This window comes from Cebidichthys violaceus, unplaced genomic scaffold (genome assembly GCF_023349555.1).
Source record: "Cebidichthys violaceus isolate CVI_PGR_0920_01 unplaced genomic scaffold, fCebVio1.0.p SCAF_25, whole genome shotgun sequence".
Lineage (NCBI taxonomy): Eukaryota > Metazoa > Chordata > Actinopteri > Perciformes > Stichaeidae > Cebidichthys > Cebidichthys violaceus.
The window spans coordinates 490,516-502,303 of record NW_027176428.1 but is presented as its reverse complement, the minus strand read 5'-3'; the positions used below and the strand labels follow the sequence as shown (position 1 = coordinate 502,303).

The window sequence follows — 11,788 nt, the reverse complement described above, 5'->3', positions numbered from 1 at the left end:
AGACGTTGTCCTCAACCCTCAATGCCAGCTGTAATGCCAAAGTTGTCTGCCAAACTTTTTTTGAAAACATCCGGGTTGTAAACTCCTTGGCAGCGCTGCCAGAACTGTCAATCGCTAAATGACTTACACCAATCAATGCAAACCCGAATTAATCAGTCAATTATAGTCATTTAATCTTTTAATGGGGACAAGGGACATCCTGGGAACCTTTATAAAAGTCAGTCCTCCACAAATGTTTATCAAGACGTTAGGGACACAGACTTCCCAGTATTGATGTCTGTCTCTTAAATATTTTATTCTTTTTCTTATTTTATGCGATATAGACGAAGCGACAACACCGTCTAAATGAAAGCAAACCGTGGCATGGAGCTGCCAGAGGACTTCTGGATACCCGTCCCCCTGGAGACCAACAACATCACGTCACTCAGTCCTTTCCTGGTCCCTCAGGACCACTTGGGAAACTCGACCATCTTCTACTCCATGGCAGGATTCATGTTCTTCACATTTGTGTGTGGCACTAGCATTAACGTCCTCACCATTGCATGCACCGTCCAATACAAGAAGCTCCGGTCCCACCTCAACTACATCCTGGTGAACTTGGCCATGGCAAACCTTCTTGTGTCCTGTGTGGGCTCCTTCACTGCCTTCTGCTCATTTGCATCCAGATATTTTATCTTCGGACCACTAGCATGCAAAATCGAAGGTTTTATGGCAACGCTTGGCGGTAAGATTTGAACTGTAGTTTCAAAACAATAATCTAATTCCATTTGATCATGCCTTTCCATTACTGGATTTGTCTATAATGGTTTGAAAAAAGGGTTTTATGTCCATCTCATTTCAGGTATGGTAAGCCTGTGGTCTCTTGCTGTGATAGCTTTTGAAAGATGGCTGGTCATCTGCAAGCCACTCGGTAACTTTATTTTCAAGCCCGACCATGCTATAGCCTGCTGTGCATTCACCTGGGTGTTTGCACTGATTGCCTCAGTTCCTCCACTGGTCGGATGGAGCAGGTCAGTATTACATCTGCACTGATAGCAGGGATGCAAAGCTGCTGTGCTCACTCATTGCTCTTGTGTTTATCTCTCCAGGTACATCCCAGAAGGCCTGCAGTGCTCCTGCGGTCCAGACTGGTACACAACCAACAACAAATACAACAATGAATCCTACGTGATATTTCTCTTCTGCTTCTGCTTTGCCGTTCCTTTTGCCACCATTGTCTTTTGCTACACCCAGCTCCTTTTTACACTAAAAATGGTGAGGCAAATCACAAAAAACATCTTCAATTTGATTACATTGAACTTAAATGTAGTTACTTTGGTTCACCAACATTTTTTGTTTTGAAAAGATAGAATTTTAACACTAAAAAAGCGTTTATATTTAAAGGCACATCATCTTATGTCTCAAGGCCAAAGTATCATTTGTCCATGTATAGTCCTTGTGAAGCAGTCCCATCAACAACGTGGTTCTGACAGGCATGGTTCGGAAAATACTTAACACATGCAGTCATTGAAATCACCGGTGATTCTACTGGCTTAGTAAAAAAATTCTTTGACCCAACTCACCTTTCTTCCTCAACAGGCAGCGAAGGCCCAAGCAGAGTCTGCCTCCACCCAGAAGGCAGAGCGGGAGGTGACCAGGATGGTGGTTCTCATGGTGATGGGCTTCCTGGTGTGCTGGTTGCCTTACGCCTCCTTTGCTCTTTGGGTGGTGAATAATCGAGGACAAACATTCGACCTGAGACTGGCGACCATACCCTCCTGCCTCTCGAAGGGCTCTGCGGTCTACAACCCTATCATCTATGTTGTCTTCAATAAACAGGTCGGTTAAATATTGTGATGAACAACAATTTTAAAAAGCGATGCGCTTTTGGCTTCGTTGCAAAGACGCATGCGGGAAAACTGTTGGACTGCTGAAAATGTGCAAAAACAGTCTCTGTGTATCATGTGTGTACAATCTTATAATATTACCTCAGTCTGAGTGCAACAATTTGTAATATGATCATAACGTTTCCTCCTCTCAGCTTTTACAGGGAAAATCCGTCACCTTTTATGTGGATGTCCAGTTAGTGCTAATGGTAAATGTAGTCCACTGAAGAAATGAATTCCCCGGTGCGTGCTATATGCTTACCGAGTGAATATCTGAGTCAGCCAAAGCACTGTCACATGTACACTGTCAAAGATCCTTGCCGTCTATTACATCCTCTGCACTTATATTTTGGGCTGCCGTTTTCGCTGTTGGATGTGTAACACAGGCAAAGAGAACAAGGTTTAAAGAGGTATTGCACCCCCCCCCCCCCAAAGTTACCAAAGCTGAAATAGCACTCTTGAAATAGCACTCTGTAGTTCTTCCGTATACTAAGTACGTTACTGTCCCGTCACTGGCATACGTAACAGCAACAGTTTTTGCAGCTGCACCCCAGAGACACAGAGAACATCACTATCAACTGCAGGCCTTTCTGACACTATCTACTTTGATAGCTAGAAATAAGGTTGAAAATCTGCAAATATTGCCATTGACAGACCGTCCAGTAACTTTCAGGCTTTGAGTCAATGCTGTATTGTATTGATCTGAGTATACTCTACTGCTGTAATATTTTTTTGGATCAATTTAAAAAACATGTTAAATCATTTATGTATTCACTTTGCTATGCCATGTGTAGACAAATAAATATATTTAAGTTTTTGAAAATTGAAACAATCCCACTGAAATCTTCCGCAGTGTCTGTTTTGATAAAACCACTGGTGGGTGCCAAAGTACATTTTTGTATTCTACACATATAGTGCCTTTAATGTTATATCAGTTGTCCTTATACTATAAAAAAGATACCATATGTACATGTTAACTACTTTGATGATCTGTTTCTTTTTCCCTTTCAGTTCCGTTCATGCATGATGAAGATGCTGGGGATGAGTGGAGGTGATGATGAAGAGTCGTCAACGTCAGCGTCAGTGACCGAAGTCTCAAAAGTTGGGCCTGCTTAGACTGAACATCAAGACTTGCCACTGATGATTGTGAATTGTATATAACAGCAAATGTACATGTGTTTTGTCATATGAAAAAATATGACTGCAATGTTGCTAATCAAGTAAGAAATCATAAATAATCTGCAAAGTAAAAAATGTAAAAAACAACAGTTGGTAGTAGTGGTTGATGTCTTTATGTTGATGACATTCACTGGTTTGGAATGTTTCCTTATGTGGGTGTTGTGTTGTAAAGCACATATTCACTGCAAAATGCAAGAAAAAAAAGTAATGTGGTGACAATGAAGTTATTTTTGATCTCTGCCAGGAGATTATGACATCAGTCGTGTGTGTGCATCTCTTTGTTTGTCCACGGCTAATCTCGCATACTGCTGCACCGAACTGAATAATAATTTGGGTGCTCATTTATGGCTGCATGCTCTCGTGGTTGCAGTGACTCACACTTTCTCAAAACCCCTTTTGTTGCCTGTTTGATACTGCCATTGACTGCCTGCTGACTGCCAATTCCCCACTCTCTACTCTTAACCGCCACCCTGTCGATAGGGGCCGCAAATGATCACACAGCTGAGTGCATCGCCACCGCCTTTGCCGCTGCTCTGCAGACACACACAGCCATTCCGTGCCGCTTTATTAGACATCAACCTCAGGTTTACAAGTGTATTGTCAAAAATATATTCCTAAGCATAAATAAAGTCAAGTCGCGGTTAGCCAATTGTGGGTGTCATTCAATCAAACATTACAGCAGTGGTCGTTGCAGACACGCCTGGCAGAGAAGTTGTTACTGTTAATGATTTCAAACTCTCACGAACAGATGATTCTAACCAAAATATTACAAAATCTGGTTTGCAAACTCATTTTTAATATTTGATTAAATCAACATAGTCTTTGAAATATTAGTATTTGTTCAAACGTGCTCTCGTGTTGTAAAAGTATTTCTTTAGATGTTCCTTTATAGAATGGTTTGGCATCTGGTTTGGCTTTTAATTTCCACTTTTTACCACCAGTTTTTTGTACTGCATTGCTCACAGTTTCAAGTTTACTAATCTCCTCTTTAAAAAAACCCCCAAAGAAGCTGTTTCTTTGAAAACGTTGTTAACGTAAAGCCTTAGGTACATCCTGGATAACTGAGGGCCGAATGCATCCAACTGACTCTGACCTTGAACATCAATTGTGATCAAAGGGGATGCATGTTATTATGGGAGTGCGTTGTGTGTGTACTTCCCCAACACAAGTAGCCTATGTGAGGTCTGTGCGTATTAACTGTGCACCAAAGCTTTAAAGTCCCTCCTTTAAAGCCAATTAAGTCAAACCTGAGTAATAGTCAAAAGTCCTATAAAAGCCCCTTTGACGCCCCATCAGCAAGCAACAAGTCTTTTAGAAGACGTAAGACATCAAGTGTGTCAGTATTATTTAATTTGTATTTATTTGACACACAACTAGAGAAAAATGAGGGGAATTCGCCCAACGGAGCTCCCAGAAGACTTCTGGATTCCCATCCCTCTGGACACCAACAACATCACATCTCTCAGCCCGTACCTGGTTCCCCAAGATCACTTAGGGAGCCTGGGGATCTTTTATTCCATGTCAGCATTTATGTTCTTCCTGTTTGTGACCGGCACAGCCATTAATATCCTCACTATTGCATGCACTGTTCAATATAAGAAGCTCCGGTCTCATCTTAACTACATCCTGGTAAACTTGGCTGTGGCAAACCTCCTCGTTGCCGCTGTGGGCTCCTTCACCTGCTTCGTCTGCTTTGCCTTCAAATACATGATTCTTGGTCCACTGGGGTGCAAGCTCGAAGGATTTACAGCAACCCTTGGTGGTAAGGAGTTACATGCATTCTTGTAATTTAAAAACAAGGGCTGTTAAATATAATACTATCATAGAGGGAGTGATTTATATCTCATTATATTACCATGAAGGCAAAGATGTCTGTTTATGTGTGTTGTGATGTATGCAATATCCTGTGCCTATGGTTATTGTTATATAGATATAGATACTGTGTTATGGTTTCACCTGCCTATTAATGTAAAAAAACTTTAAAACTATTTTAATTCAAGTGCAGTCTATGCACTTCTTTAATGAAAATGTAATTGCAAAATGTTTAACATATAAATAGGAAATCACAGAGCCAATTACCCTGCTTTGTTATGTTTTAGCTTCTATTAGAGATACGCAATGGAATTAGTTTAAGCTCAGTGAGGCAGGTGTCTTTTCATTTTTTTTTCTTGTTCCAGGTATGGTAAGCCTGTGGTCTCTTGCTGTGATAGCATTTGAAAGATGGCTGGTCATCTGCAAGCCAATCGGGAACTTCGCCTTCAAGCCTTCTCATGCTATAGCTTGCTGCGCAGTGACTTGGGTCTTTGCTTTAATTGCTGCAGTTCCTCCTCTGGTTGGATGGAGCAGGTCAGTACACAAAGGCCAAACACACATGCAGCTTTATTATCTCTTATAACAGCTCTTGTAGGGATCTTTTTGATGTCCTGCCCCCAGTCACACAGCCACCACACGAGTTTCTACAGTACATAGTGGTTTATTGTCTGTCTCTCCAGGTACATCCCAGAAGGCATGCAGTGCTCCTGTGGACCGGACTGGTACACCACCAACAACAAATTCAACAATGAGTCCTATGTGATGTTCCTCTTCTGCTTCTGCTTTGCTGTTCCCTTCTGCACCATCATTTTCTGCTACTCACAGCTGCTTTTCGCGCTGAAATCGGTAGGTAAAACGTCGGGTTTGAGTTGATACCGTGTGTGTGTGTGTGTGTGTGTATGTGCTTCCATCAGACTGACCACTTTTACTACTTCTCCCTCAACAGGCAGCGAAGGCCCAAGCAGAGTCTGCCTCCACCCAGAAGGCAGAGCGGGAGGTGACCAGGATGGTGGTTCTCATGGTGATGGGCTTCCTGGTGTGCTATGTGCCTTACGCCTCCTTTGCTCTTTGGGTCGTGAATAATCGAGGACAAACATTTGACCTGAGACTGGCGACCATACCCTCCTGTCTGTCTAAAGCCTCCACAGTCTACAATCCTGTTATTTACATCTTCCTCAACAAACAGGTTGGTTCATCGTTCACTCTGATGCAAAATCTCAGACCAGTGGTGCCCTCTAGTGGTGGCAGAACATACAAAAAGCTTGCTCCGTCCTCACACAGAAAACCTGATATGCATTTAACAACTGCAGATTTTATTTATTTATTTCATTTGGATTACTTGGACAGAAAGAATCACTGTCATAACGGGGTCACCTGATATAATGTTACAGCGTTAATCTCTGAAGAGAATCACCTGCAACGTTCCTTATGTTTTTAAATTATATGCAGCAATGGAAAAGACATTTCCCTCTTCAACAATTTTTTTTTTTACCCTTTCAGTTCCGCTCATGTATGAAGACGATGCTGGGCATGGGTGAAAGCGATGATGAGGAGTCATCGACAAGTCAATCTGTCACTGAAGTCTCTAAAGTTGGACCTTCTTAGATTGTTGATTTTGATGATTTACATATTGTAAATATGAACACATATCATGACAAATGGAATTGTATTATTTTTAAAGTAAAACGAATTTTAAAGAGTTATATGCAAGGAAAAATGCTAAAAAAAAAAATGCTCCCCATTCAAGATGTGCATGAAAATGTATGTTCTTTTAGTCTTAAAATCTTATTTTTCCTGCAAGACATTAAGACGTCTAACTTTGGTCACTTGAAACCCATGGTAGTTATTAGTCAATTAACCTTTGCAAGCAAATGCTCATAGTATATAATACATATTTGTGAATGAGTTTGAAAAGTTGTACTGTATTTGTTTTATAGGGATTCATTAACCTGTAGTTAAACCTAGAGTTAATAAACAGCAGACCCACAGCTTAACAGCTTATTTCGCTTGAGAGACAATTTGGGCAATCATTACATGGGATCACCTCTTCAGATAGTTTCTGAGATTAGGGGAATGTACTTTGGTCCATATGTAACGCTTGTCCCAGTAAAGAAAAGGTATATGGTCCTGCAGTGATGTATGGTACCCCCCCCCCCAACTCCCCCAACGCTCCAACTCACTGTGGATATTTTGTAACTAAATATGTTGCAAAACATCATCAGTGAGCTGGAGGGAGAATTTGCAGTAACATTTATTTTGACATTCAAGCACATGAGGGAAACATTTAGATGCGTTTGTTGGTCATGTCAACTTGAACCAGGAATTAAATTAGAAGAGTAGGCTTCAAATGCAGATCTTTCACATGCGTTATCAACCAGTTCATTCATATGTATTCAAAATAGAACGTATCGGACACCGCTGTGGTGCAAACGACTGAGACAAGTCAACGTTCAGCCTACAGATGGCGCCAAACTGCCTCGTTGACACAGCAAGTACCACGTGAACTGTTTACCTTACAACTGTGAGTAAATCAGTACTGAAAAGACTGTCAAGGGAAGTAGGACTTTTTGTTTTGATAGTACAACGACTAATAAATATATAGTCATATAGTCATTCTTACCTCTTGCCCACAATGTTGCAGGTACGCGGTTCACAAGTTCACTCACCAAGCCGAGACTTTACCGTACAGAGTTCAGAGGACGGCAGACGAACACACACACATATATATATGCAAGCAGGAATGATTTTCTACATATTATACATAATAAAAGTGCAACAGAAACATTGTGCTTAAAGACAATAAACCAAAGACAGTTAACTGAATAGGATTACCCATTAATCTCTGTAGTCACACAAGTCATACTAATTACATTTCACAACATACAGCATGTGCCTCAGTATTGCAACCAACTGTTGCCTATATGTTCATCAATATACTATACATCAAACACAATACATCTAAACATATCAAGCTACGTTGAAAAAAAAAATGCTGTGGAAGATTTTACGCTCTTATTTTTAGTTTTACATCTGAAAATGATGAATGTTACAAGCAAACCCATGTGGTTACATGTTGCCTGCCTGTCATGCTGCTGAGAACAGATGAAAATCAGTCGTTGACACCGTTGCCTCTGGTACGTAGGCCACCACGGGTCAGCTGTGCTGCAGGGAAAAGCAAAAGGGGAAACAAGACCACTCTTTTCATCACATCGTCCCTCAACAACATCTACGCACAAATCTGAGAACATGGATCATTACCTGATGTGAAGTGAACGCGATGGGGAGCAAAGGTGGACATGGTTCACTCCACACCAGTGTAATTAGGGCAGCAGACCACCTGCTATTCAGACAGCGAGCGCACAGAGCACACTTTCACACCAGCTCGTGGTGGTTCATGGAGATTCTCGTCGGTAGTCGGGAGCAAATCTGAGTTCTGCTAGTAGTGAACTTTTACCAATCACGAATAGTTCAGAACTAGCGGAATTCCAGACCTACCCTCGAAACATCCCAGCATCACATGGAAAATAGGAATCAAAAAATGTTATCTGGTATCAACACCACCTCTTGGATGATATGAAGATACTGAAAGCAAAATACTCCAAAGCAAAGTACTTCATAAACAATAATGAAAATACAAAGTTAAACATGAATAGACACATATTATTCAAATGAAGGAAAATAGTAGAAAAGTTTACAGATTTCTTTAGTTTCAGGATCCATCTTCTCCTTGATCTGCAGTCCTTGTCCCCCACATGTAGGTCTTAACAAATCTGCGAGCCAGCCACTTGAGCAAGAAGTGGACTCGAGAGAAACACAGCATCAACAGATTAAAATAAACTAGCAGCTTTTGTCGATCTGTGATCCGAGCTGAACTGTTGCTCCGGAAAGATTATTGCGTTACGGAGTGAGCACGCCAGAAGTAATTACTCTGTGTTAATCTGTTTTATGGAAGAACCTGAACTGTCCGTATAATCTGCTTTGGTCTGCTGGATGAGAACTCTTCACCTGCGTCAACCCACTTCTGATTAGCGGTTCAACACTAAGAGGGGAGAAACCGCTAGGACAGCTGCTACTCTAGTTTTTGGCTTAATTCCTTGCTTAGATACATTGATATAGTGTCACTTTTATCAATGGTTATGGTTGCTTGGTTCAGAGGCTCTTGAGCATGCAATGCAGGGCATATCCTCACCCACACCTGAGTGAATGTCTGGGCCCACCTGAGGGCTTCACAACCATTGGGTTCTCCAGCTCCTCCAGTGTCACCAACTTGCAAAACTGCTTCTTTATGTGGGTTCATAAAGACTGGAATCAAACAATGAGAAAAACGGACTCCTCCATACCAGTGTAAAATAAACAACTGTTAATCCAGTATGAAATAGGATGGGGATGTGAAAACCACACGCGACATGCATTTCTCAAAGAAGGACAACACGGAGAGGCTTACTGTGTGTCTGTTCATTCCACGAACCACACTAACCCCCTTGTGTTGGTGTTGCTGTGGGCCATAACACAGGTGTTAACAGACCAGCATGAATGGCATAAAGAGTGCTGCAGGTATGGTGTATTTGTATAGGTCACCCCCAGAAGATATCATTGCACTGGGCCCTCAACAAAAAGCCAGCGAGCTCAAAAATAAGCTCTGTGGTTTACACAAGTTTATGACACGCACTGCTTTTGTTCAGCAAGATAATCTCTTTACAAATGAACCCCACTTTTAATGGTTTTCGAAGCCTGAATGCAACCAGCAGAAGTAAAGAGCTAACGTTAGACCATAAACGAATTACAGCACAGTCGACTACACGTGTCACTGTTAAGCTAAAGGCAGACTAGTAAATTGGCCCGATGACGTTGTGCAGTCTCATTTAGCCACTTGTTAGAAACCGCCTTTCTTTAAGACACATAAAAGCTTCAAAATTCATGAGAGGGGTATTTACTGATGTACTTTATGTAAAAAAAAAAACCCTCTCTTAACCTTGTGTTAACGACAGACCTTTTTTTCAGGCATTTAACTAAAAACGAAAAAATCCCTTGACTTCAAGAAGAGGGAATCGGAAGTGCTAAAATGCTAACTCCTTCCCGTGTTCTAGGTCTCGTTCCTGCAGCGCACAATTGGGTTTTGCAGATTGTATACAGCGTCCGTCTAAAGAGAGGCATCAGAGGCAGAGAAAGAGCTTCTTTACAAAGCCGATGTGTGCATGCGTGTTTCATACTGTATGATGTGGTATGTTATAGCAACTGTGCAGCTTCTGACCCATCTGGCAGAGCATCAGTTACTACATCCTGACCAATTTGGGTCTGAAAAACAATCTAGCTAGACACCGAACTGACATAGCTTTAAAATCGTGGACCACACATGGTTGTTAAAAACATGAGAGAATATAGGAATACCTCGAGTACTAATGAGTGCTGTTGATGCGGTTTAGCAAGATCGTTGTTGTTTTAAAATGATGAAAGCATGTTTGACCCTCAATGGTGCAGTCAGTGTGAAGAATTAGACAGCTTAAGAGACAAGAGGAACCTTGCCTACATTCACACTTCCACACACTGGGTCAATCTCTGCCTAACGTGGATGTGATAGTAGGATTATGTGTTTAAGAAAGTCACAACAATTGCACTTCTTTTGAAGTATTGTGAAGTACTAGTGTTGCCTATAAGAGATTTTAGATATTAAGTAAGACTGAATCCCCTCCAATACAATTCATGGAGGACCATGTAACATTACATGTCTGGGCTAATTTGATGAACCGTCAACTGGTTGGCCTCTACGTAAAATAAATGGAGATTTAAAAAAAAAAAATCGAACCATCAATGCATCATTTAAATGCCATTTTCAACTATGTTTGAAAACAACATAAGCTGGCAGTAATAGACAGTAATTAAGAATGCAAGAGGACGCCAAATTCCTTAATCACTGGCTGCTCTGATCCGCTAAATGCACACTATCCTGTTGGGAACACCTCGAACTGGAGAGCTTTGGACTGACACAGCTGTCACCCAGCGTCATTTTGCCAAAAATATCTCAAATTCACAACTAAATACAAGTATCCTGAAGACCAGTATGTAGTGATCAAATATCCACAATGAAATATCACAGTATTTCTTTTAATGACATCAGCACCATGCTGCCTTGATTTCTGATTATTTCAGTATTTATTTTGTTCATGGTTATTCAAGCCAATAATCCAGCCACTCTCCTCACTGACTCAAGACAAAGAATGTGTGCATGCATATCACTCCATCCTTTCAAAAGTGTTTTTTTCGACAGCCGTCCCTCAGAAATCGTGATGATATACCCTCGCCCCTTTGCCTTTGACTCACGGATTATGACTTATGGGGTCAAAGCAGAGTCTAAAAACCCAATGTGCTGATGTGAACTCTCAAATCTGCCCGGATTAAAGGTGTCTTACTTCCCTCACGTAAACCTCAACGGTGACTGACTATTATAGTTCCGCTACTTTTCGAATTAAGCTGCTTTAAGACTTGGCTGTCCTCTCATGCCCACCAGGGTCCGCATCTACAGCATGTGGACTACAACATCAACACACAATATGAAATCAAATTGATAAGCACAGTTCTCCTGTGTTTGTCTTAGCTTCACAACGGGTGCAATTCAAAATGTTAGGTTTCCCAATGTGGAATTATTCCTCTTCATTCAAAAGTATAAGAAAATAATTGTTTGCTTTGAAGCTTGATTTACCATTTGATACACATACTAAGTGTTGCTTTACTTATTATTTGTAAATTGCAATAGATGTATAGAAAAGACAATATTGGCTACAGCAGGTCTCAATGAAATCAAACGATGGCTCAACATTGACTTTTGTGTGTAAGTCAAAGGTCTGGCAACTAATTCCCATTTTAACGGCGTGGAAGACAATCCGCTTTCAAGATTATTTGGGCATTTTGTGTCTTAAGGTCATAAGCTAATAGTT

General features: G+C 41.1%; 2 protein-coding genes across 2 annotated transcripts; both read left to right on the top strand.

Annotated features, from left to right (window-relative positions):
* The first annotated feature begins 345 nt into the window (after positions 1-345).
* Positions 346-2,981, top strand: LOC137879707 (blue-sensitive opsin-like). The gene is made up of 5 exons (XM_068720633.1): positions 346-724; positions 842-1,010; positions 1,089-1,254; positions 1,579-1,818; positions 2,877-2,981. The coding sequence occupies exons 1-5, from the start codon at positions 346-348 to the stop codon at positions 2,979-2,981; spliced, it is 1,059 nt and encodes a 352-aa protein (XP_068576734.1).
* Positions 2,982-4,427: 1,446 nt separating this feature from the next.
* Positions 4,428-6,461, top strand: LOC137879702 (blue-sensitive opsin). The gene is made up of 5 exons (XM_068720620.1): positions 4,428-4,806; positions 5,222-5,390; positions 5,537-5,702; positions 5,803-6,042; positions 6,357-6,461. The coding sequence occupies exons 1-5, from the start codon at positions 4,428-4,430 to the stop codon at positions 6,459-6,461; spliced, it is 1,059 nt and encodes a 352-aa protein (XP_068576721.1).
* Positions 6,462-11,788: the final 5,327 nt, after the last annotated feature.